The sequence below is a fragment of the Poromitra crassiceps genome, assembly GCF_964638095.1.
Source record: "Poromitra crassiceps genome assembly, chromosome: 6".
NCBI classification, from domain to species: Eukaryota; Metazoa; Chordata; class Actinopteri; order Beryciformes; family Melamphaidae; genus Poromitra; species Poromitra crassiceps.
In genome coordinates, this window is record NC_139627.1 from 52,870,648 (window position 1) to 52,897,749 (window position 27,102).

The 27,102-nt window shown below is 44.3% G+C and overlaps 1 protein-coding gene across 1 annotated transcript in view; it reads left to right on the forward strand.

Annotated features, from left to right (window-relative positions):
- LOC310777972 (uncharacterized protein) overlaps positions 1–27,102 on the forward strand; it is a gene marked incomplete at both ends in the record, with an annotated part of 213,144 nt that overhangs the window by 16,735 nt on the left and 169,307 nt on the right. Inside the window, one exon of the mRNA XM_083638303.1 lies at positions 19,172–19,281. Within this exon, the coding sequence (XP_083494429.1) occupies positions 19,172–19,281 (110 nt within the window). The remainder of the gene's footprint in view (positions 1–19,171; positions 19,282–27,102) is intronic.

Genomic DNA, 27,102 nt, shown 5'->3' on the forward strand with positions numbered 1-27,102 from the left:
GTGTCCATACACTACCTGTATGTGACCTCATTCATTCTGTGTGGTGTCCATACACTACCTGTATGTGACCTCATTCATTCTGTGTGGTGTCCATACACTACCTGTATGTGACCTCATTCATTCTGTGTGGTGTTCATACACTACCTGTATGTGACCTCATTCATTATGTGTGGTGTTCATACACTACCTGTATGTGACCTCATTCATTCTGTGGTGTCCATACACTTCCTGTATGTGACCTCATTCATTCTGTGTGGTGTTCATACACTACCTGTATGTGACCTCATTCATTCTGTGTGGTGTCCATACACTACCTGTATGTGACCTCATTCATTCTGTGTGGTGTCCATACACTACCTGTATGTGACCTCATTCATTCTGTGTGGTGTTCATACACTACCTGTATGTGACCTCATTCATTCTGTGGTGTCCATACACTTCCTGTATGTGACCTCATTCATTCTGTGTGGTGTTCATACACTTCCTGTATGTGACCTCATTCATTCTGTGGTGTTCATACACTTCCTGTATGTGACCTCATTCATTCTGTGATGTCCATACACTACCTGTATGTGACCTCATTCATTATGTGTGGTGTCCATACACTACCTGTATGTGACCTCATTCATTCTGTGTGGTGTCCATACACTACCTGTATGTGACCTCATTCATTCTGTGTGGTGTCCATACACTACCTGTATGTGACCTCATTCATTCTGTGTGGTGTTCATACACTACCTGTATGTGACCTCATTCATTATGTGTGGTGTTCATACACTACCTGTATGTGACCTCATTCATTCTGTGGTGTCCATACACTTCCTGTATGTGACCTCATTCATTCTGTGTGGTGTTCATACACTTCCTGTATGTGACCTCATTCATTCTGTGGTGTTCATACACTTCCTGTATGTGACCTCATTCATTCTGTGATGTCCATACACTACCTGTATGTGACCTCATTCATTATGTGTGGTGTCCATACACTACCTGTATGTGACCTCATTCATTCTGTGTGGTGTCCATACACTACCTGTATGTGACCTCATTCATTCTGTGTGGTGTCCATACACTACCTGTATGTGACCTCATTCATTATGTGTGGTGTCCATACACTACCTGTATGTGACCTCATTCATTATGTGGTGTCCATACACTACCTATATGTGACCTCATTAATTCGTCATTATGGCACAGGAAGGTTTGTTTGGATCCTGTCACTGTGGCTGTCACCCTCGCCCTCCTTGTGATTGGTTGATAATGTTGGTTTCTCACTCTGCTTATTGCAAGTCACCAGGTGACAGCATTACATTAGAGCCGTGCAATAGAATCGATATGGCAATATATCGTGATTTTTTCCCCCTGCATTACTGTGTATCGATATTTCAGAAAAATATCGTGGTACTGTATATCGCCATATTGATTTTTTGCACAGTCGTGTGTTCAGTGACACCATGAAAATACTTTTTATTTCAGTGCGTTCAGTAACACACTCAACACTCAGTCGTTTTTGACTCAATTTGTCCACTAAGTTATCAATATAAAGTGATGTACATATTATTATTACACTACCTGGGTGGTACACAGCTAATTTAATTTTCAGTAAATTACGTAGACAATTGCAATATATCGCAATATGTATTGTATCGCAATATCGTGATACAATTGTACGTGACCCATGTATCGTGATACGTATGTATCGTGAGGTCCTTGCCAATAGCGGTGGGGGAAAAAATCAATTCACCTAAGTATCGCGATTTTTAATGTCACGATTTTTTGGATCGATCTTTTATTCCAGAATCGATAATCGAAAAAAAAAAAAAAAAAATTTTTTTTTTGGTGCTTGCAGTCAGGCCACTCACTGAACAGCAGGCCAGGCGCCGCCTACTGGTTTACTTTATTAGTTAGTCTGAAGTAATAATTACACAAAGTGGGTGCATCTTATTGTAAAACTGGACTTCAAACGGCCCAAATCTGGCTTCAAACGGCCCAAATTGGGCTTCAAACGGCCCAAATTTCACGCGCATCGGCCCATATCGGCCTGGCCAGCTTGGTATCTAATGCCCGGCCTGAATTATGATCCCAGTCCACCCCTGTTTTTAACTATATCGCCCAGCCCTACTCATGATATATAATATACAGTCTCTAGTAGGGCTGCACGATATTGGAAAAAACTGACATTGCGATATTCCCCGCCCATGCGATATATATTGCGATATGAAAAAATACAGATTTTCACCAGATTAGCTCTATTTGAAAGAAAATAATATTTCTAGAATGATTGGGATGATTTTGTAGAGGAGTCCATCTGATTTTGGAGGGGAAATTAGGTATTTTAATGTTTCTCAACCACTGGGCTGTGACCTACTGGTAGGCCTCAGAGCGTCATCTATCAGGGTGCATACACATTTTGACCAATGGATTTCCATGACTTACATACATGAAAAAGTGAGTTATGACATTCTACTTTAAAATGTCACTAGCCTATACTTCACTTAGTGTAATGCAGCCTTTAAAACCAGGGAAAGACAACATGTATGCTGTATCACCATATTACCATCCAACATCTAAGACCATATAGTCTCAAATCACAATACAATATGGATATAAATTTGATATATTGCCCACCCCTAATATTGAGTGCCAGAATCTACCTCCCAATGATGCTATTTGCAGAAAAACATTAGATTTAATTGATTATAATCACTGCTTTCAACTTCTTTCGTTCTTCTAACGTTTCAATAAATCAACAATGAAACACCGCTGCCACTTCACACATGGTTACTTCACACACTTGGTCTGACCCCCCTCCAGAAACTACCAAGTGGTACGCTCCGCATTTGGGGAGTTCCGGTTTTTGAGCGCACGCAGGGCAGTACAGAGACGAGGATTCACATGCAGCCGACCGGTGACAAACAATTCATTCGTGAAAAGTAATAAATATATATTTAATTGCCCAGCTATGTCTATTGTCTTTTTATTTTCACCGACATGTTTTGTGTAAATGAGTCGCTATGTATGATTACCTCTACCGTAACGTTACTGCTATCATCTGATGCATCATCAGACTGAGGGGGAGAGAGAGCTGCGGTGATACACGGACAACTTCTCAGTAATCACTTTAGCCTTCGTGTCATAAGTTGCGGTCTTGCTTTTTGGTGTTTCAAGAGTAAATATCTCCACTCCACGGACATGTTGAGTTACAGCAGCCAGCCTGCTGTATACTAGTGCGCTGCAAGCTGTGGACAAGTCCGCCTCGCAATCACATCGTTTACAGACAGGCTACTGTCAGCAACGCAACATAAGCAAAAACAATTCAATTTTGCTCTCTGTGCATGTTTGTTGTGTTGAAGCTAAGCATTAAATGAGTGAGTACAGTAGCGGGGCGTCTCTCTCCTTTGAGAGAGCCTGCATTTCACTCAGTAGGCTACCCCTAAAGTGAGAGTTTATCAAGCAACATGACGAGTTAATTTGCTTTTGACATCGCACGTCCTGCGATGTGACTATCGCGCATGCGCACATCGCAATGTCGATGTGTAAACGATATATCGTGCAGCCCTAGTCTCTAGTGTATGATTCAACTTTTCCCATGTTCTAATCTAGTGTAAAAAAGCAAACAAACTGAAAAAAATAAAAGAAAAAAATAAACAAAAATCGCAATAAATCGTAATATCGAATCGCAATAATCGTAGAATCGCAATACTTAAGAATCGCAATATAAATCGAATCGGCACCCAAGAATCGTGATAGTATCGAATCGGGAGATAAGTGAATCGCCACAGCCCTACTTGCCAATACCCAGCCCGACATTACATGTTGACAATGTTAGGGCTAAATCTCCTATTCGAGGACTATTTCAGATTGAGATCCCAGATAGTGACAGTTATGGTTGATTTATCTCTATTCTTGATTAGATATTTGCACCTTGAATACTTGAATACGCACACCTGTAAAGATACTATGACGTGATGCTGTTTTGATATGATTTGAAGTTTAGGGTATCTCAGCACAAGCGTTGACATTTTCTTTTGAAGGAGAGTGCTTTGTACTGTTGTTGTCATCATCTATATTTGTTTAGAACTGCTCAGAAATGGACCACAGGTTTAGAACAATGACAGAAAATGGGTTACATTTTCTCAGTTGGATGTGGAAGAAAAAAATGTGTTTGCAGCCATTTTTACAGCTGCATACAATGGGTGTGCGGAGGTAGCAATACTGTATTTGTATTTGGCTATACTCTCAAGACAGATTTTCAATTGCGAAAGAACGCTGTCAAACGGTTTGTCTGTTAGCTCCATGTTGCTTTTGTAGTGCTGCAGCTCATAGGACTAGAAACACGTGAAGAACCGGATATAGCCATCAGTAGAATTAGCATAAATGCTTGCGACTGGTCGGTCTGGTCGGTGGGGGGCGCCTGGTCGGGGCGGAAGGGAACTGGTGGGAATAGCGTGATCCTCCCACGTGCTACGTCCTGCCGGTGAAGCTCCCCGCTGTCAGGTGAAAAGAAGTGGCTGGCAACATGCGCATGAGTCGGATGAAGCATGGTGCTAGTGTACGGCTCTCCCCAGATCGGCAGAGGAAGGAGCAGCAACCGGGGCAGCAGGGGGAAATTATTTTTATTTATTTTTCAATTCCCCCTCCAATTTTTATAGAACAATAATAATACACGAACAAAACAAAACAAACAGGCTGAGACACAGGAAAGAAAACAAAAAGAAAAACAAGGCCAGGTCGAAACCTGGCATAGGGCCGTTGTACCAATTTCGGTACCACGGTAAAAAAAACAGACTGATATTTCTTGAACATATTCTCCTTTATTAAAGTATGCAACCATTTTCAATGAACAAATGGCATGTAGCCTTCAACTTTAAAACAAAACAATGTGCTTCTGCTTACTTCTTCTTACATTCAACTCTGTATGGCAGTGAGTACAGACAGTGCAACACCAGTGGCATGTAGCCCTCAAGTATTTAATTTTATTATTATATTAAATATTATAATTTAATTTATTTCACAGAATTGCTGGAATCCTTTATTTTCAACGGTGTATATTGGTATTTGATCGATGCATAGGAATTCTGCCAATGCCCTATCACACTTTCTTGCTTCATGCGAGTCATATTTCCTCTGCTTTTCAAAAACATCAGGAATTGTCTGCTGGGTGGTCTTTTGGGCTCCGCGACTTGTGCCTTCCTCTTCATCTTCATCTCTCGCATACTGTTAAATGGAAAGTAACGTCAGTGAGATTTACTAAAATAAAGAGATGATAAAGACAACTGCACATACACACATGTAGAGTGCAAGCAATTTTATGTAGCTAGTTTTAATTCACGGACATGTTTCACCCGAAAGAAGCTTGTATTTATTTTGATGCCATGTTGAACTATGGCTAAGTCCGGCTATTAGCCGTGTCCCATAATGTTTCCATTACAAACATTGCATGCACACGTGTTACACTATGCTAGCTAACGCTGTACCAGGTATTAGCCGGGTCCCATAATGATTCCATTACAAAACACGTTAACGTGAGCGCAAACGTTTTTTGGTTACACAATTACACAATGCATTGCCAGCTATCTCAAAAACGAATGTGACAGGATAAGGTCTGTTTGATATGTTGTTAAACGTGTTATTTTACACCGTTTGAAAGAAGTAACCCACCTTGAATTATTTGAACAGGTCTGGGTGCCTGTCTTTCAGCTGCTTGGCGAGATTGGATGTGCTACCCAGTTTGGTTTGGAACTCCCTTTCACACTTTTTGCAGATGGGACTTTGGGGACTGATATTTCCAAATGCGACTCTTTGCATTCTTCTTCTCAACAAGTTGAGTTGTTGGAATAGGACAGGAGCAGCCGCAACCGAATGCTGTCACATTCACAGCTGCTTTACATTAGGACAAAAAAGACGATACATGTCAACTCCTCAAAATCTCACAGCTGCTTTACATTAGGACAAAAAAGACGATACATGTCAACTCCTCAAAAATCGAATCAATAAATTCCTAGTCGGATCGAGAGAGGCACCAGACGGTGAAATGTCCGACGACGGCTCTTGTGGAACTCTCTGAACGAGCTAGCCACAATATTAGCCAGAGGTGCATTACCGCCACCTACCGGACTGGAAAGCGGAAAGACATTACATTGCCTGAATCCGTGCTAAAATGGTCTGGGCGACAGAGTGGAATGTAAGGGCCCTGCCGTGCATTCTGCACAACGGCCCCAAAAACAACCTAGATCATCGATGTTCAACATTACAACATGGTGCTACCAGCTGCATAAGGTGCTTGTGTTTGTAATAGATATTGTGCATGGGGTCCCGTGCAAGGGGTCCATGAGAAACCAGACGGGCGAGTCATCTGTCACCTCTAGCCTCAGTCCCTATTCATTCTTAACCTCGTCAAAGTCATTTATGATTTCTACAACAAAGATCCATATTTGAGGTGAGAGGAATAAAAGAATGTCCCTCCCTCCGCCGCAAGGGCTACTAGCCCCGCCCTATATATGGGGGCAGTGGAGCGGGATAACACCATTCTTGATGAGCATTCTTCTAGCCCACACTGGCAAGAAGGGTTGGTCTGGTGAGTCATCTCACTCATATTATTCATAAAACCTGGGGTTATATTCATAACCTTTTATTCCTAATAATCATGAGATGACACACTATGGGATGTGGGAGCTCCCGTACGCCGGACAGCTCATCGCTCCGACCCGAAGGAAAGTTCCCAGGCTCCTTAACACATTCACTGCCAGCCATTTTTTTTTTACTGTAGGTAGCTTCTGCCAAGCCGTTTTTTGAGGATTCTGGCTCATTTTACAAGAGCCGAGGATAATTTTCTGCTTGGACTTTGTGAACACGAAGTTCACAAAAGTACTAATAGAATGTGTGCTTTCTCTGTCTAAAAGAGTTAGTTTGTACTGTAGAGTTAGTAGTTATGTAGATATTAGCCGTTGAGTACAGCATGGTTTCAGCGTCTGAGACAGGAAGCTGAGATAATCGCAGTTTTGTGAAATTCAATCAAACAGGCAGAACAGTCACTTTAACCATTTATTTTTGGCATCAGTGAGAGATCAGACATCTGAACAATATAGTTCTGAACACCCTCTCCCTTAAACTCCTCCCTCCGTGGGCGTGTCTGGTGGCGTTTGTCACAAGCCAGTTTCTCCTGCCTGTCTGAGCAGTGAGCAGCCTCCCTCTCTGGCGGCCCCTCGTCGGCGAGTGTGGACTGTGGATGGGACTCAATCGTTTCTTGGATTTTCGGTTGAGAGCTTTGATGAAGCTTTGTGCGATTCTAGGCTTTATGCTGCCCACCCAGTCTATTTTTGGAACCCCCACCCTTGTGCGCCCGTGTGCAGCAGCGTGAAAGCATTTTCGCCTACAGTATGAGAATGAGGCTCGTTCGTTTCTGGGTTTTCGGAATGCGTGCGATTCTGGCCTTTCTGCGGGTGTTTCAAAGTGTGTTTCACCCATAATCTATTATGCAAATTTGCAATCCCCCACGCCAGCACCGCTCTCCGCTCTCGGTGTGCTGCTCTGCTGGCGCGGCCGCTCTCGGGCGAGTCTGGTGACTGATGACTGTAAAATCGCCAAGCCATTTCCTTGAGAATGGCTTTCTCCCGTGGCTTTCTCTCTGTCGGGAGAGCACTGTCGCCACTTAGTTGGTCGGTAAAATAGATTATACTAATTCAATACTTCCAATATTTTTATAGGAGACGTGGGGGGCATTGATCCACGTAGCACCGTCAAAAAAAATTTTTTTTTTTTTTTGACGAGTCAACTCGTCATTGGCACTTGGCAGTGAACGGTTGGATTGTGTTTGACGAGTCAACTCGTCATTGGCAGTGAACGTGTTAAGTGTGTCCCAAGACCGCCTGTGCCAGTGTGCCACGCACGGGCTGAAACATCCCACTCTATAGAACTGAACAGAAGCGAGGAGGGGCCAGGTCCAATTGCCAAAGCACAAATGTCCTGAATAGGCACTTACGGCCTACTCGAATACGTCAACTTTGTTTTACTGCAAAACGCCAAAACTAACTTGCATAGATGTCAAGTTGATTGTGCTTTACATTCATTCCATTATTAATTTACTGTACAGCATAACTATGTTGATGAATGTAGCCCTCAAACAGCGCTGTGCAGTAGAGACATTTATTATTGCTAATGTAATGCCCATTTGTTAGCAACATTTATTGCATTCCTGGAGCCATTAACTGCCAACTTAGACAAATGGCCTCTCCGAGTGTAACTCATGAGTCACATCTGACACAGCAGCACGGTCCATCTATTTAGGATGCCTTACTTACTTACTTACACTAACTGCTAAGCAATCATTGCATTAAGTTGTATTATGTTTAGGTAACTGTAAGGTGTGTTGTACTTTTCTGAAACGTACATCCCTAGTTTTATGTTGGTGAAATTGATCATCTCGGTACCATTATTTTCGATCCCCCGCTCCCCTGTTGCCATGAGGAAGAGCCACATTCTTCATCTTCTTTTTATTTTACTGCATTGTCCATGTTGTTCAGGAAGTTAGTTGAAAACTGCTGAACAAAAATATCTTCTCCAATACAAAAAAAGGGGGGTGGAAATCATTAGATCAGGGGTTCCCAAGCTTTTACGACCAAGTACCACTACGTATCAAACCAAATTTCCCAGGGACCACTTCTACTGTGTATACCCCCTGCCATAAAATACAATTTACTGATTTAACCATGCAATAGCAGGAGAAAGGCTAAATAACAATATAAGGCTACTAGCTGGTTCAAAATGGACACACACACACACACACACACACACACACACACACACACACACACACGCCTGCCAACATTAGGCTGTGAAAAAGAGGTCCCCTTTGAAAAAAGAAAATTCCCCTCTCCAAAATGTAGCCTAAATTTGGAGTGTTATTTAGCCACCTTCCTGACAAGCTAGCATGTCATGGTTGGTACAAATCCATTCCTTAAGTCGTCTAGTTTCATATGATACCAGAAACTTCACTCTGGCTTTAAAACTGAGCCTGCTGCAGCCTCTGAAAGTAAATGTTCAAAATTGTGATGTTTCCCAAATATCGCGATATTTCCGAAAATCGGCCCAATCCGGCTACTCCTCAGGGTTAATGTGTATGTAATGTTGTCTGTAAAATTTGTTTTTTTTTTTTTTGCAATTCTCGCAAACCACTAGTGGGAACCAATGCATTAGATTATTGACATTGATGAATTGACGTGATTTGACAAAATAATCACTTTTTTCCATGCATGTTACAAAGGGCCAAGTGAATTGGAAAGGATTTCATATTTTCCTCTTGCACCAGTCAGTTGAATGGCTGTGACCATATAACAATGTCTCTCTCCATCCACATGCCAGTCGCCTGCTTGCCCGTTTTCTGTGGCTTTCCAGACGGCCTCACCTCGCTGGCCCTCCTTGGGCTGAGGGCTTCGTTCCATCCCTGCCTCCTTGGGCTGAGGGCTTCGTTCCATCCCTGCAGTCCAAGTGTTCAGCCCTCTCATGGTCCTGCTCCTGCAGCTTCCATCATTGCATGTTTGCACAGAGAGCACTGCACTTTCTGCTTATTCAGGACATTGGCAAATACCAAGCCACTTATAGCATCGCATTCAGTTTCTATGGGCTATTATAGCTTGTTTAATCTCAAGTTGGGTTATAGAGGTGCTGGTGCCAAGTGGCCATAATAATAAGAATTCTAAAATATAGCATTGTGTGAATATTTCTTTGGTTGCTTGTAAATGTTGCTTGTTAATAGTTTATGTCCGGGCAAAAGACGAGGTTTTGTTATGCTCGTTTCTGGTTTCATTTGACCTTTTATTTGAGTGCAGTGCTTCTTGGGTTTTGGATCAATAGCACATGGATCCCTCCTGCAGATCCGGTTTTAACATGTAAAGCTAGTGTAGCGGTAGATTCCCTGCCCACCAGTGCCGGCACGAGGGTCGCAGGTTCGCACCCCCGTGTTACCCCCGGCTTGGTCCGTCTTCCATTGTGGCTGGTGTCTGCGGGCGGGAAGCCGGATTAAGGGTATGTGTCCTGGCTGGTCGCTGCACTTAGCGCCTCCTCCGTCCGGTCGGGGCGCCTGGTCGGGGTGGAAGGGAACTGGTGGGAATAGCGCGATCCTCCCACGTGCTACGTCCTGCCGGTGAAGCTCCCCCCGCTGTCAGGTGAAAAGAAGCGGCTGGCTACTGCGCACGTGTCGGAGGAAGCGTCGCGCTAGCTGCTCTCCTCAGATCGGCAGAGGGTGGAGCAGCGACCGGGGCAGCGGGGGGGGGGGGGGGGTGCTAATCAGATATGTTGGGTGGGTCTGGTGGACTGACTGGACTCAACATTATTTGGGTTTAAAACAATAAAGCCATAACAGTTTATCTAGAAATACTTAAGAGGTTGACTTGATCTCAATTGCAAGCAATATAGACAGCATATCGTCGCTGTGCAATGAAAGCCACTTATCTCCAAAACGCCAACTTTTCAGGAAATGAAAAAAACCCTGTGCTCTTAAACTACTGAACACCACGTTGTCATATTTGACACGTCTTCATTGTAGACAGTTTATCGCTGAATGTGTCATTACATTATTAATATCTTACCTGAATAAGCTCAAATGCTGTTACAGGATTATCACACCGAGTCTGGAGCACTTTCTGCCGGCCAGGCAGCAGCTCGTAGGCGCCTGCCTTTTAGAGCGCGAGCACGAGCTGCTGTGCTCCAGGCAGCGGGGATGCGCGGGCGGAGCTCTTCACTCTGCCAAGCCGGGGAGAGTGGCTCTGTCATGGGGTTGAGCAGTCCCGGAGTAACGTGACATTACTCTTGTCAGAAACAACTTCGATTTGCATACTTTAAATGAGTTCGCAGCCCAAGGACAACCCGAAAACACCTTATTGATCTATTTACGTCAGACGATGCCAGAATCACACAAAACCAAGCCGAAACACAGCCGGCATTCGGGTCAGCAGCGTGCCTGTGACTTTTCCAGGGAAGTCCTCATGAGGTGGGGCGGAGCATGGAGGTCTGACTGTCACATATGTGAGGTGATGGGCGGATCTAGCATCCAATGGTGGTACGTGTTACATACTTACCCAGTAAAACATGTTTTTATTGGTCATTTAGATGCCAAAACCTGCCAGTAGATGGAGGAGAATGGATATATTCCATTTATATTAAAAAGTAAAAATCATAAAAAATGGACTTAGGTGGTTTTCATTGCACAGCGACGATATACTGGTATGGTTAATATTTGTCATTTACCTCTGCTAGATCACATTGGGGGCGGCTGTAGCTCAGGAGGTAGAGCGGGTCGTCCAATAATCGTTCTTTCTTTGTGCTAACTAGATAAACACTCGCGCGCGAGGACGTATTTCCGTAATTTGCAATGTAGTTTTAGCAATCCAGTAGGTGGCGGTAAGGCAACATTTACGGATGCCAACCGCCATAAAACTGCAAAGAAGATGAAGATTATGTATTTCCGTATGGCAGTTGCTGTATGCGTTTTGAGAGGACACATTGCATTTACACTTGTGTTGCTATATATATGCATAATGTGGCCCTGACCACCTCCGGAGGTGGTTTAGCTGATCAGATTGCAATCCTTCTTCAATGCGTTTACACCTGTACTTTCAAGTGATAAAATACAATCTGATCACCAAAAACGCATGTTAATGCCAGGTGTAAATGGCCTCTATGTGTCTCTCTGGGTCTCTCTCCCTTCCCCTGCTGTCTGCACGGTGTATACACCCGCAGCAGAGAGCCTGCCTTCAGATGACAGTCACGCTGGGAGCCAGCAGAATACTCTAGCGATGTGATCAGGCGTTGGCTGGCTCCGAAAGGCACCACGCATTATGCGAGTATTCACTCCACAGAGTTCTCCCATTGGTGTTGCACTCTGCACTCCCCCACCAGAGTTCATGCTATCAACATGTGGAGTGGGCGGATTGTGAAGTCTGAATCCAGGCTAATCAGAATGTGGAATGTCAGAGCTGAGACCTCTTGACTGTGGGGGTTTAGTATCTCTGCAACGTTTCATGAACATCCGGCGTGGAATTGGCATATCCTGACGCTTCCATAGAGTTGGTGGAGGTGCTGTGTGCACTCTACTGTGTGCCATCTAGTTTATAGGGGCACGGCGGCGCAGTGGTAAGCGCTGTCGCCTCACAGCTAGAAGGTCCTGGGTTCGATTCCCACCTGGGACGCTGTGAGCGCCGAAGGAATGCGTGTCCGTCCGCATGTCCTCGAGTGGCCGCCGCCCGGGTGGGGTCGTCAAAAGGTGCCTTTCTGTGTGGAGTTTGCATGTTCTCCCCGTGCCCACTGGGGGTTTCCTTCATATAGGAACCCCCACACCAAAACATGCAATATCCTGGTCGCTGAAGTGGTGCCTCCTCTGGTCGTTCGGGACGCCTTTTCGGAGGGAGGGGAACTGGTTGGAATAGCGTGGAATAGCGGGATAAAAAATGGGGAGGGGGGAATCACTTGTTGCTGACAGGTTGGTCACAGTTTGCTTTACAAAACTACACAATAAACAATTTTGCAAAAGGAAAATATGAGTTGTGTGTGTGTGTGTGTGTGTGTGTGTGTGTGTGTGTGCTGCATACACACGTCTGTGTGCGTGAATGCAGTCAGTCAAGCACACTTACTTTAAAGCAGTGGTTCTCAAATGGGGGTCCGGGGACCTCCATGGGTCCTTGAGGGGGTTCCAGGGGGTCCCCAGCCAAAAGGGGATCATTTATTTTTGCTATAATTACATTCATACATTCAAGTAAGACCATGACTATTTTGGTCATTGGTTTTCTACACTTTCTGTAATAAAACATCTAAAAGCATCAATCTTATTATCATATGGGGGGACCGTGGGACAAAATCCTATCAAATGGGGGTCCGTGGTCTAATCTTTGTCAGTTTAGGGGTCCTTCATGTGAAAGCATGTGAGAACCACTGCTTTCAAGTACTTAGACTTACAGACATGGAATGTTGCTTGAATCACCTTTGATGTTCATCCTGAGCTTCACTCAAATTCTCATTTTGCCTTCTGGACTTATTAACGCTTCAATGAACTGACTATAGAGGCTAAGCCCCAAAGCTGCTCTCACAGTCATTATAACATGTCTTTGTGAGTCCTTATAACATGTCTTTGTGAGTCATTATAGCATGTCTTTGTCCACATAGACTGTGTTGTTTTACACCTCACCACATAGACTGTGTTGTTTTACACCTCACTACATAGACTGTGTTGTTTTACACCTCACTACATAGACTGTGTTGTTTTACACCTCACCACATAGACTGTGTTGTTTTACACCTCACCACATAGACTGTGTTGTTTTACACCTCACCACATAGACTGTGTTGTTTTACACCTCACCACATAGACTGTGTTGTTTCACACCTCACCACATAGACTGTGTTGTTTTACACCTCACCACATAGACTGTGTTGTTTTACACCTCACTACATAGACTGTGTTGTTTTACACCTCACCACATAGACTGTGTTGTTTTACACCTCACCACATAGACTGTGTTGTTTTACACCTCACCACATAGACTGTGTTGTTTTACACCTCACCACATAGACTGTGTTGTTTTACACCTCACCACATAGACTGTGTTGTTTTACACCTCACTACATAGACTGTGTTGTTTTACACCTCACCACATAGACTGTGTTGTTTTACACCTCACTACATAGACTGTGTTGTTTTACACCTCACCACATAGACTGTGTTGTTTTACACCTCACCACATAGACTCTGTTGTTTTACACCTCACCACATAGACTGTGTTGTTTTACACCTCACCACATAGACTGTGTTGTTTTACACCTCACCACATAGACTGTGTTGTTTTACACCTCACTACATAGACTGTGTTGTTTTACACCTCACCACATAGACTGTGTTGTTTTACACCTCACTACATAGACTGTGTTGTTTTACACCTCACCACATAGACTGTGTTGTTTTACACCTCACCACATAGACTGTGTTGTTTTACACCTCACCACATAGACTGTGTTGTTTTACACCTCACCACATAGGCTGTGTTGTTTTACACCTCACCACATAGACTGTGTTGTTTTACACCTCACCACATAGACTCTGTTGTTTTACACCTCACCACATAGTAGGGATGTTCATCAATTATCGAAAATCGATAATCGATCGTTAAGGATTGGAATCGATCCTGTGGCATTTGGATCGATTTTTTAATTATTAAAAAAAAAAAAAAAAAAAAAAAAATTTTTTTTTTTTTTTTTTTGGACTAGGTTTGGGTGGAATTCGTTCCTCCTCGCCCCACTCCATTGCACAGCCGACTAACGTGAGGTGGAGCTTCATATAGTCTCTAGTTTTCTGGCTGGGCACGGGCCTTTGTGCCAACAAAACTGTTTTAAACATGAGAAATTCACACCGGCATGCGCCGGGGACAGCAGTGTTGGAGAGGAGACACATTGAAATAAAGAGTTCATTGAGGAGAACATGTTGTCTTTCGTATTTTCTGCCATAGGCATTAATTTTGTTAAAAAAAAAAAAAAAAAAAAAAAAAAAAAATTGAAAAAATTGAAAATTTTCTAAGTATTAATAAAATCGATAATCGATAATTGATCGTTAATTCTCACCGATTATCGATTTTGGAAAATTTTCAAAATGAACATCCCTACCACATAGACTGTGTTGTTTTACACCTCACCACATAGGCTGTGTTGTTTTACACCTCACCACATAGACTGTGTTGTTTTACACCTCACCACATAGACTCTGTTGTTTTACACCTCACCACATAGACTGTGTTGTTTTACACCTCACCACATAGGCTGTGTTGTTTTACACCTCACCACATAGACTGTGTTGTTTTACACCTCACCACATAGGCTGTGTTGTTTTACACCTCACCACATAGACTGTGTTGTTTTACACCTCACCACATAGACTGTGTTGTTTTACACCTCACCACATAGGCTGTGTTGTTTTACTAATTCATTTGCATCTGTAAGCGCTTTAATCGTTTCCCTTTTTGCACCATTGAACCCTAAAACAAGAATACTATGAAATAGAGACATCCACTGATCTACTTTAAGGACACGGGGTGGCTTCCATCTCACTACCAGAATCTTTCTTTGCCACTGAGAGTCCAGAGAAGAGTCTTTTTATTTTTTGCTTTTGCCTGATATTTTGAGATATTGCATAACGTTTTCGGAAGGATTTTCAGCAGCAGTCCAAAGCTGGATGTAGCACATTAGATTCACCTCATGTCTCCAGCTTTACCTTTTGATTGGATGGCATATCTTCTGAAATGAGTTTGCTACGCCCAGACGGCACCAGGATCAATCATGTGTACTTAACATCCACCTGCACTGGCAATAAATAACACATTTCCAACTCAATGTCACATGATGTCATTTGGTTGAATTAAGACCCACGCACTTTAAAATGCAAAGCCTACTTTGACATGGGGCTGCTCTTAGTAAGCAATACGTTCAGGTAGAATAATAGCCCCGAGCTCAGTTTACAGTCTCATGCCCATGTGACTCTTTCATTTGATTTGGGATGCTTTGTTGGAGTCATTTGAGATCCCTAACTCGGCCTGAATCGGATCATATCCCCGTTTTTGCCTCTCCAGGACAATGCCCGGGAGTCAGACTCATTGTACATAAACAAATAGGAGCAATGCCCGGGAGTCAGAGTCATTGTACACAAACAAATAGCAACAATGCCCGGGAGTCAGAGTCATTGTACACAAACAAATAGGAGCAATGCCCGGGAGTCAGAGTCATTGTACACAAACAAATAGGAACAATGCCCGGGAGTCAGACTCATTGTACACAAACAAATAGGAACAATGCCCGGGAGTCAGACTCATTGTACATAAACAAATAGGAGCAATGCCCAGGAGTCAGACTCATTGTACACAAACAAATAGGAACAATGCCCAGGAGTCAGACTCATTGTACACAAACAAATAGGAACAATGCCCGGGAGTCAGACTCATTGTACACAAACAAATAGGAACAATGCCCGGGAGTCAGACTCATTGTACACAAACAAATAGGAACAATGCCCGGGAGTCAGACTCATTGTACACAAACAAATAGGAACAATGCCCGGGAGTCAGACTCATTGTACATAAACAAATAGGAGCAATGCCCAGGAGTCAGACTCATTGTACACAAACAAATAGGAACAATGCCCGGGAGTCAGACTAATTGTACACAAACAAATAGGAACAATGCCCGGGAGTCAGAGTCATTGTACATAAACAAATAGGAACAATGCCCGGGAGTCAGACTCATTGTACACAAACAAATAGGAACAATGCCCGGGAGTCAGACTCATTGTACACAAACAAATAGGAACAATGCCCGGGAGTCAGACTCATTGTACACAAACAAATAGGAGCAATGCCCGGGAGTCAGACTCATTGTACACAAACAAATAGGAACAATGCCCGGGAGTCAGACTCATTGTACATAAACAAATAGGAGCAATGCCCAGGAGTCAGACTCATTGTACACAAACAAATAGGAACAATGCCCGGGAGTCAGACTCATTGTACACAAACAAATAGGAACAATGCCCGGGAGTCAGAGTCATTGTACATAAACAAATAGGAACAATGCCCGGGAGTCAGACTCATTGTACACAAACAAATAGGAACAATGCCCGGGAGTCAGACTCATTGTACACAAACAAATAGGAACAATGCCCGGGAGTCAGACTAATTGTACATAAACAAATAGGAACAATGCCCGGGAGTCAGACTCATTGTACACAAACAAATAGGAGCAATGCCCGGGAGTCAGACTCATTGTACATAAACAAATAGGAACAATGCCCGGGAGTCAGACTAATTGTACATAAACAAATAGGAACAATGCCCGGGAGTCAGACTAATTGTACACAAACAAATAGGAACAATGCCCGGGAGTCAGACTCATTGTACACAAACAAATAGGAACAATGCCCGGGAGTCAGACTCATTGTACACAAACAAATAGGAACAATGCCCGGGAGTCAGACTCATTGTACACAAACAAATAGGAACAATGCCCGGGAGTCAGACTCATTGTACATAAACAAATAGGAACAATGCCCGGGAGTCAGACTCATTGTACACAAACAAATAGGAACAATGCCCGGGAGTCAGACTCATTGTACACAAACAAATAGGAACAATGCCCGGGAGTCAGACTCATTGTACACAAACAAATAGGAACAATGCCCGGGAGTCAGACTCATTGTACACAAACAAATAGGAACAATGCCCGGGAGTCAGACTCATTGTACACAAACAAATAGGAACAATGCCCAGGAGTCAGACTCATTGTACACAAACAAATAGGAACAATGCCCGGGAGTCAGACTCATTGTACACAAACAAATAGGAACAATGCCCGGGAGTCAGACTCATTGTACACAAACAAATAGGAACAATGCCCGGGAGTCAGACTAATTGTACACAAACAAATAGGAACAATGCCCGGGAGTCAGACTCATTGTACACAAACAAATAGGAACAATGCCCGGGAGTCAGAGTCATTGTACACAAACAAATAGGAACAATGCCCGGGAGTCAGACTCATTGTACACAAACAAATAGGAACAATGCCCGGGAGTCAGACTCATTGTACACAAACAAATAGGAGCAATGCCCGGGAGTCAGACTCATTGTACACAAACAAATAGGAACAATGCCCAGGAGTCAGACTCATTGTACACAAACAAATAGGAACAATGCCCGGGAGTCAGACTCATTGTACACAAACAAATAGGAACAATGCCCGGGAGTCAGACTCATTGTACACAAACAAATAGGAACAATGCCCGGGAGTCAGACTAATTGTACACAAACAAATAGGAACTTCCTTCAAAAATGCCCTATATATATTTTTTTTTTAATATTGAGGATCCCCCCTGTACTTAGAGATGAAACGATATGAAAATTACATATCACGATTATAGTGACCAAAATGATCACGGTTATCAATATTATCACGGTATTGTTAAAATGTGCTGGAAATGTTCAAAAAGTACTAATACACTCACAGAAGTCATTTCACCAAGTTTTATATTGAAAACTCAGACCCAGAAAGGATTGATACACTCACTGAAGTCATTTCTCCAAGGCTGCACGTTTGCATCTCGGCGACGGTTTGGTTGATGATGGACAGTATTTACCATGTTTTTCAAAGCGTACAGTTATCCTAAGGAATTTGATCACGGTTATCATCAAATCCCTAGTACATTATGTTATCATTTTGCCAGGTATAAGGACCTAACAAGCGCAGATACCTTGAAGACCACCTCACAGTGGTGTGGCCTTTCAGCAACACCATAACCATCTAATATTGTGTTATTGAACATTTTGCACGAGTCCTGTCAGTATTTTTTTTTTATTTTTTTTACCTTTATTTATACAGAGGGAGTCTCACTGAGAGCAATGCTCTCTTTTTCAGGAGTGCCCTGTTCACATTCACGCACACATTCATACCTGGAAGCTGACCAGTACAACCACAGTCTGATCTGCTGGCCACTGATCAGCTCCACTGGAGCAGTTGGGGTTAAGGGCCTTGCTCAAGGGCACCTCAGTGGTGGTAATGAGGGAGGGGCAAGCGCTGCCTTTTCACTTTCCCCACCCAGATTTATCCTGCCGGTCGCGGGGATTGAACCGACGACCTTCCGGTCACAAGCTCGCTTCTCTAACCTTTAGGCCACCACTGCCGAATTTAATTTGTTCCCTTCTCCCTTCACCCCACCCCCATCTCATCTCAGAACAAAAGTCATCAAATAATAATAATTAGTCTGACAGCAGCTTGTGTGAAAACAATGTCTTTCTCAACACATCTGTTTGCCTCGTTTTGCCCATCACACATTTGTGATACTTTTCAACACAACACATTTAATTGATCACAATGCGTAATTAACAAAGGCGGGTGTTAACGGAGGTATTTTACCAAACTAGATGCAGAGAGATGTGCATGTCTTTTTAAAGGTATACATAGCATTCAGTCAAAGAGTGTACGGCACTGAGGGAGCCGTGACTCATGGCAAAACACTCGTTAGAGATGTCCCTGAATGCAACAGGGGTCACATAGCTGGAGGGCTGAAGAGAGACGTCCCCGAATGCAACATTTGTCACATAGATAGCTGGAGGGCTGATGATGTCTCCTGTTGGCTTTGGTCCCCCAGGTTTTGACGACCGGGACACGGACCTGTTCTTGTGCGACACCAACACATGCAAGTTCGATGGGGAGTGTCTACGAATTGGGGACACGGTGACATGTATCTGCGACTTCAAGGTAAGACCGCTTAACGTTTCACTGATTTCAGTTTTTTGGAGGTTATGTTGTGTTGATTGTGGACCTTGCGCTCCACAAGGGAGAGGGGGTTAGAACAAGCGTAATGTGCTGGATTATTTTGAGTAAGTACAAGGTCGTGTGAGGTTGCTCCACCGGGCCCACATCCATAAAGAATCTAGATCAACTGGTTTGGTGATCTACTCACCTTTTTTAGGTGGTAGTAGTAAGGGAGCAAAGGGAGACACAGGAGGTGAAATACAGGACATCCCTGGTGAAGTTACATTTTAGGCCAATGGGGGCGCATGTGAGTCCAAACCTAGGCAGCTGTTTTATAATGGAATATAATAGACCCATTTCACGGGGGCCATTTTGTGCCGAAAAGGCAGGGTAAACACAGATGCAAGCAACACACTAATGAGGGGTTTCCAAATTCCAATCATGGAAGTTGGAAACCCTCATTAGTGTTTTGCTTGCACCTGTGTTTACCCTGCCTTTTCGACACAAAATGGCCCCCGTGAAAAGGGTCTATTGGCATGAGAGAAAGGATGCTAGATCAGTACTTCCAATGCTTTGAGCTTTTGGAATACAAACAGGTGATGATGGGTAGGGCACATTCTCACCACTGACAATTAGGGGTGGGGGAAAAAATCGATTCACCTAAGTATCGCGATTTTTAATGTCACGATTTTTGGGATCGATCTTTTATTCCAGAATCGATAATCGCAAATAAAAAAAAAATATATATATATATATATATTTTTTTTTTTTGGTGCTTGCAGTCAGGCCACTCACTGAACAGCAGGCCAGGCGCCGCCTACTGGTTTACTAGTGGTTTTATTACTTTATTAGTTAGTCTGAAGTAATAATTACACTTCAAGGTTAAAGTGGGTGCATCTCATTGTAAAATTGGACTTCAAACGGCCCAAATCTGGCTTCAAACGGCCCAAATTTCACGCGCGTTGGCCCATATCGGCCTGGCCTGCTTGGTATCTAATGCCCGGCCTGAATTATGATCCCAGTCCGCCCCTGTTTTTAACTATATCGCCCAGCCCTACTCATGATATATAATATACAGTCTCTAGTGTATGATTCAACTTTTCCCATGTTCTAATCTAGTGTAAAAAAGCAAACAAACTGAAAAAAGAAAAGAAAAAAATAAACAAAAATCGCAATAAATCGTAATATCGAATCGCAATAATCGTAGAATCGCAATACTTAAGAATCGCAATATAAATCGAATCGGCACCCAAGAATCGTGATAGTATCGAATCGGGAGATAAGTGAATCGCCACAGCCCTACTGACAATAGAGAGCCAAAGAGCTTCAACATGACCAGCACCAGAGACCTTTCATCTGACATTTATTTTCCCATTTCATAAAATGCGTATACAAATAGTTTTACTTGGTCAAACCAAACGATTCAGCTATATTTAGAAACAGGAGGGACCATAGAAAAGTTCACTCGAGCCAAAACGTAAAAAAAACTAGCGGATTAAAAAAACACATTTTGTTTTAATGTTTTTTGTTGTCTGAGTGAAATGTTCTATGGTCTCTCTTGTTTCTAAATATAGCTGAATCATTTGGTTTGACTAAGTAAAACTATTTTATAAGCGTTTTACAAAATGAAATAAATGCCATATGAAAGGTCTCTGGTGCGCATGTTGAAGCAGGAGGTGACGTCGACTTTGGCTCTCTACATCTTTGCAAAAAGGTGTGTGATGATCTGCGTGTCCAGTTTCAGACTACACAGGTTTGTTTGTGTTACTTTTTAATGCCACATAATGTTAATAAGGACAAGGACATGTCATGTCATTTATGTTTATGTTACTATTATGTTGGCTTGGAAAGTCATGTGTGGTCAAACATAGATCTGTTCTAAATGAATTTTTTTTTTTTTTTTTTTACATGTGTGGAGTTAAATAATCCACCAGATCGAAGTCCATTGACTTGATTGGAGAATGTATTGGACCCCAGGGGGAGGGGAGGGGGGGGGGTCGCATACCACGAGCACAATTTACAGCTCCTCGTGAAAAATCCCACGCCACTTTCGCCCGACCACCTGATACTGTCCACATTCATCACCAACGCTGCCGTTGACAAGACAAACCCTCGTTAACGGCATCAATCTTGGAAATGACGCTATTCTTGATAATGACTTATACTTAACTTAACGAGCCAGACCCTGTAATGAAAAACCAGCAAACCAGTCGGACCAATATTGATTTTAGCATAACGTCTGCCTGCTTTATCCCGACTAACATGCTTGCTAATGCAGCCCGCGGGTGAATGGAGCCACAGAGATCTAAAGACGTTCTGAACCGACGCCTTTATCAGCCCGTCGTCCGTCCGAACCCGGGCACTGGGTCCACGCTGACACTCGATTGGTCACCGGCTTTTATCTCAATTTTGTACTTCCCTTGGAGCGAACATTAGCAGAGGACTGTGGATAGATGACACTACAGCTCCATTCCTCATGGGCAGATCTCACACTGATATTGCTGTCGCCGGCCACTCAGGCTCTCTGCACGCTCTCACGGAAGCCAGGGTCACACTGCTTTCATTCCTGCCTTCGTACGGCGGAGCTGAGGTCAAGTCGGCTGTGCATCTTCCTCTGTTGGTGTGTGTGTGCGTGCATCTTCCTCTGTTGGTGTGTATGTGTGTGTGTGTGTGTGTGTGTGTGTGTGTGTGCATCTTCCTCTGTTGGTGTGTGTGTGTGTGTGTGTGTGTGTGTGTGTGTGTGTGTGTGCATCTTCCTCTGTTGGTGTGTGTGTGTGTGCATCTTCCTCTGTTGGTGTGTGTGTGTGTGTGTGTGTGTGTGCATCTTCCTCTGTTGGTGTGTGTGCGCGTGTGTGCATCTTCCTCTGTTGGTGTGTGTGTGTGTGTGTGTGCATCTTCCTCTGTTGGTGTGTATGTGTGTGTGTGTGCATCTTCCTCTGTTGGTGTGTGTGCGGCGCGCGTGTGTGCATCTTCCTCTGTTGGTGTGTGTGTGTGTGTGTGCATCTTCCTCTGTTGGTGTGTATGTGTGTGTGTGTGCATCTTCCTCTGTTGGTGTGTGTGTGTGTGTGTGTGTGTGTGCATCTTCCTCTGTTGGTGTGTGTGCGTGTGTGTGCATCTTCCTCTGTTGGTGTGTGTGCGTGTGTGTGCATCTTCCTCTGTTGGTGTGTGTGTGTGTGTGTGTGTGCATCTTCCTCTGTTGGTGTGTGTGTGTGTGTGCATCTTCCTCTGTTGGTGTGTGTGCGTGCATCTTCCTCTGTTGGTGTGTGTGTGTGTGTGTGCATCTTCCTCTGTCGGTGTGTGTGTGTGTGTGTGTGTGTGTGTGTGTGTGTGCATCTTCCTCTGTTGGTGTGTGTGTGTGTGTGTGTGTGTGTGTGCATCTTCCTCTGTTGGTGTGTGTGTTGAATTGAATTAGCCTTTATTGTCTCCCTTGGGAGAAATTCTTTTTGGGCATCAAGAGACACAGCGTTAGACATATACATATTGACATATAGACAGTGCAAACAGACGACAATTAACATTAAAGTCCTACAGTGTACATATACATCAAGCGTACCCAGTGGTAAAGTATTGCACCAGCCCTCCACAAAAAAAAAGAGAAAAATGTTGAAATGAAAAATTATTAAATATTGCACCGCTTCCCTAAGAATAGAACATGATGAGCTGTACTAAGTTGGTCTGCGTTATCTCTTACTATTGAGTGCTTTAATGGACAGTGGGACAAAGGAAAATTTATACCTGTCCAATTTACAGTTTGGTAACCTGTACCTTCTGTCTGACGGCAGCAGGTGTGTGTGTGTGTGTGTGTGTGCATCTTCCTCTGTTGGTGTGTGTGTGTGTGTGCATCTTCCTCTGTTGGTGTGTGTGCGCGTGCATCTTCCTCTGTTGGTGTGTGTGTCTGCGCTAGGCATGGGTCGATTTCCGGTTTTACCGGTTCGGTTCGGTGTACGAGCCCAAACCGGTTTGATCACGTGCGAACCGAAAAAAACATTTTTTTTTTTTTTTTTTTTTTTTTTTTTTTGCCAGTCCATTCTGATTGCACTATTGTTCGTATTAGCCTCTTCTCAAGTTGCACTAGTATGCAAAAGTCTTATTTTGTTTATTATGTTGATGTTTGAAGAAAAGTTAAGCTGAATAGTTATGAGAAATAAATACAGGGTGTGTTTGTTACACAGGTGTCCTGCTTCTTTTTATTCAGTATCATTGCTGGTTGACAATACCAGCTTAGAGGTGTATTATCGCTATCAGGTGGACTGAAGTTGCACTACAGACAGTTATGGGCCACACTCGGGAGCCCTGCTTATTTTTTTTATTTTTTTTTATTACAAAAAAAATCGGTATACCGGTTCGATCCGGTTTAGACGGCAATATCGAACCGGTTTTAAAATTTTCAAACCGACCCAGCCCTAGTGTGCGCGTGCATCTTCCTCTGTTGGTGTGCGCGCGTGCATCTTCCTCTGTTGGTGTGCGCGCGTGCATCTTCCTCTGTTGGTGTGCGCGCGTGCATCTTCCTCTGTTGGTGTGCGCGCGTGCATCTTCCTCTGTTGGTGTGTGTGCGCGTGCATCTTCCTCTGTTGGTGTGTGTGCGCGTGCATCTTCCTCTGTTGGTGTGTGCGCGCGTGCATCTTCCTCTGTTGGTGTGTGCGCGCGTGCATCTTCCTCTGTTGGTGTGTGCGCGCGTGCATCTTCCTCTGTTGGTGTGTGCGCGCGTGCATCTTCCTCTGTTGGTGTGTGCGCGCGTGCATCTTCCTCTGTTGGTGTGTGCGCGCGTGCATCTTCCTCTGTTGGTGTGTGCGCGCGTGCATCTTCCTCTGTTGGTGTGTGCGCGCGTGCATCTTCCTCTGTTGGTGTGTGCGCGCGTGCATCTTCCTCTGTTGGTGTGTGCGCGCGTGCATCTTCCTCTGTTGGTGTGTGCGCGCGTGCATCTTCCTCTGTTGGTGTGTGTGCGCGTGCATCTTCCTCTGTTGGTGTGTGCGCGCGTGCATCTTCCTCTGTTGGTGTGTGTGCGCGTGCATCTTCCTCTGTTGGTGTGTGTGCGCGTGCATCTTCCTCTGTTGGTGTGTGCGCGCGTGCATCTTCCTCTGTTGGTGTGTGTGCGCGTGCATCTTCCTCTGTTGGTGTGTGCGCGCGTGCATCTTCCTCTGTTGGTGTGTGTGCGCGTGCATCTTCCTCTGTTGGTGTGTGTGTGCGCGTGCATCTTCCTCTGTTGGTGTGTGTGCGCGTGCATCTTCCTCTGTTGGTGTGCGCGCGCGTGCATCTTCCTCTGTTGGTGTGTGTGTGTGCATCTTCCTCTGTTGGTGTGTGTGCGCGTGCATCTTCCTCTGTTGGTGTGTGTGCGCGTGCATCTTCCTCTGTTGGTGTGTGCGCGCGTGCATCTTCCTCTGTTGGTGTGTGTGCGCGCGCATCTTCCTCTGTTGGTGTGTGTGTGCGCGTGCATCTTCCTCTGTTGGTGTGTGTGCGCGTGCATCTTCCTCTGTTGGTGTGCGCGCGCGTGCATCTTCCTCTGTTGGTGTGTGTGTGTGCATCTTCCTCTGTTGGTGTGTGTGCGCGTGCATCTTCCTCTGTTGGTGTGTGTGTGTGCATCTTCCTCTGTTGGTGTGTGTGCGCGTGCATCTTCCTCTGTTGGTGTGTGTGCGCGTGCATCTTCCTCTGTTGGTGTGTGCGCGCGTGCGGAAAGCCTCCCGACGCGCACGTCTTGATTTCATCAATCACGCTAATTCGTTCGACATGACCCTCCTAGGCTGGGTGCCGTCGCTGCGGCCGAAGAAAAATCAGTCACTCCTCATCACTGTCAGGCAAAGAGGTCTAAGAGTTTCCACCATGCTGTCGGCTTTGGTGGAGACCAGTGTTGTTACTAAGTAACTAGTTACTGTAACTTAACTACTTTTTTGCAGTAACTAGTAATCTAACTAATTACTTTTTCAAATTTAGTAACTCAATTACAGTTACTGAAATAGTAACTGGGCTAGTTACTAACTACTTTAGGACATGCAATTAACAGACAACTTCATAAGATTATCTGGTTGCTGATCCTCAGACCTAGTCCGAGGACTAGGCCTCCCTGCCTGGCAAAAATGCTCCACACGCCGCAGCTGCAGCCAGAGCCCCAGAGGCTAATGCCCTTGAGTAGGCTATAAGCCCCAGAGGCTAATGACCTTGAGTAGGCTATAAGCCCCAGAGGCTAATGCCCTTGAGTAGGCTATAAGCCCCAGAGGCTAATGCCCTTGAGTAGGCTATAAGCCCCAGAGGCTAATGACCTTGATTAGGCTATAAGCCCCAGAAGCTAATGACCTTGAGTAGGCTATAAGCCCCAGACACTAATGGCCTTGAGTAGGCTATAAGCCCCAGAGGCTAATGACCTTGATTAGGCTATAAGCCCCAGAAGCTAATGACCTTGAGTAGGCTATAAGCCCCAGAAGATAATGACCTTGAGTAGGCTATAAGCCCCAGAAGATAATGACCTTGAGTAGGCTATAAGCCCCAGAGGCTAATGACCTTGATTAGGCTATAAGCCCCAGAAGCTAATGACCTTGAGTAGGCTATAAGCCCCAGAAGATAATGACCTTGAGTAGGCTATAAGCCCCAGACACTAATGACCTTGAGTAGGCTATAAGCCCCAGATCCTAATGACCTTGAGTAGGCTATAAGCCCTAGAGACTAATGACCTTGAGTAGGCTATAAGCCCCAGAGGCTAATGACCTTGAGTAGGCTATAAGCCCCAGAGACTAATGACCTTGAGTAGGCTATAAGCCTCCCCAATGAGCAAATGTTCAAGTATCCCATGCAGGTACAATGATAGATACAATTTGACAGTATGTCTCATCCCACACTGTGCCACAGCAACACTAAAATAATGTGTGCATTAATAAGACAAATCGAAGCAGACTTTTAAAAGTAACGCAGAAGTTACTTTCCCTAGTAACTAGTTACTTTGAAGTAACTAGTAACTTTAAAGTAATTCAATTACTTTTTGAGAGAACTAGTAACTGTGACTAATTACCAATTTTCAGTAACTTGCCCGACACTGGTGGAGACTGGCTCATTCAGGACCGCTAATGGTGATAAGAATGCTGTGCGGATTCTCATTTAGAATACACACACACGCACACACACACACATGCTCTCACACACACACACACACACACACACACACACACACATGCAAACACACACACACACACACACACACACACACACACACAGAGGCATGCGGGGGCTGTGTGAGGAGGAAGTGAGGTTGATGCTGTGGAATCAATGGCGGCTATTCATTGCCAAGATGCATTAGATTGGCCTCACACCGACTCTTGACGGAGCCAAGGCTTCCCATCACAAAGCAGTGTCACTAATGCTGCCAAGCAACAACCTCTGTCGTGCCCGAGCAACAACCTCTGTCGTGCCCGAGCAACAACCTCTGTCGTGCCCGAGCAACAACCTCTGTCGTGCCCGAGCAACAACTAGTCGCAAAAATATGCCCTCATCATTCACCTCTTACACTCAGCGCTGCTGAGCAAAATGATTGTGCTTTTGATCAGCTCACAGATGATCACAGTGTCGATAGCGCGTGACGCACGTTTCACCAGGGCAGTCGGCACCTTTCAGTGCTTTGCTGCGATGGTCGCTCTCATAACGTGTTGTCACAATCAATAGCATTGTGTTTGTTGTGTTTTATTGAGGAGCCATATTGGAAGGCTTTCAAAACAAGACGTGCCTGAATAGTGGCAGGTCTGAAATTCAATGAGGACTGTTTCCGCTGGAAGGTTTGAAATTGATTCTATTCGTCTATATTCCTGCAACACAGTGACACACACACGCACGCACGCGCACACA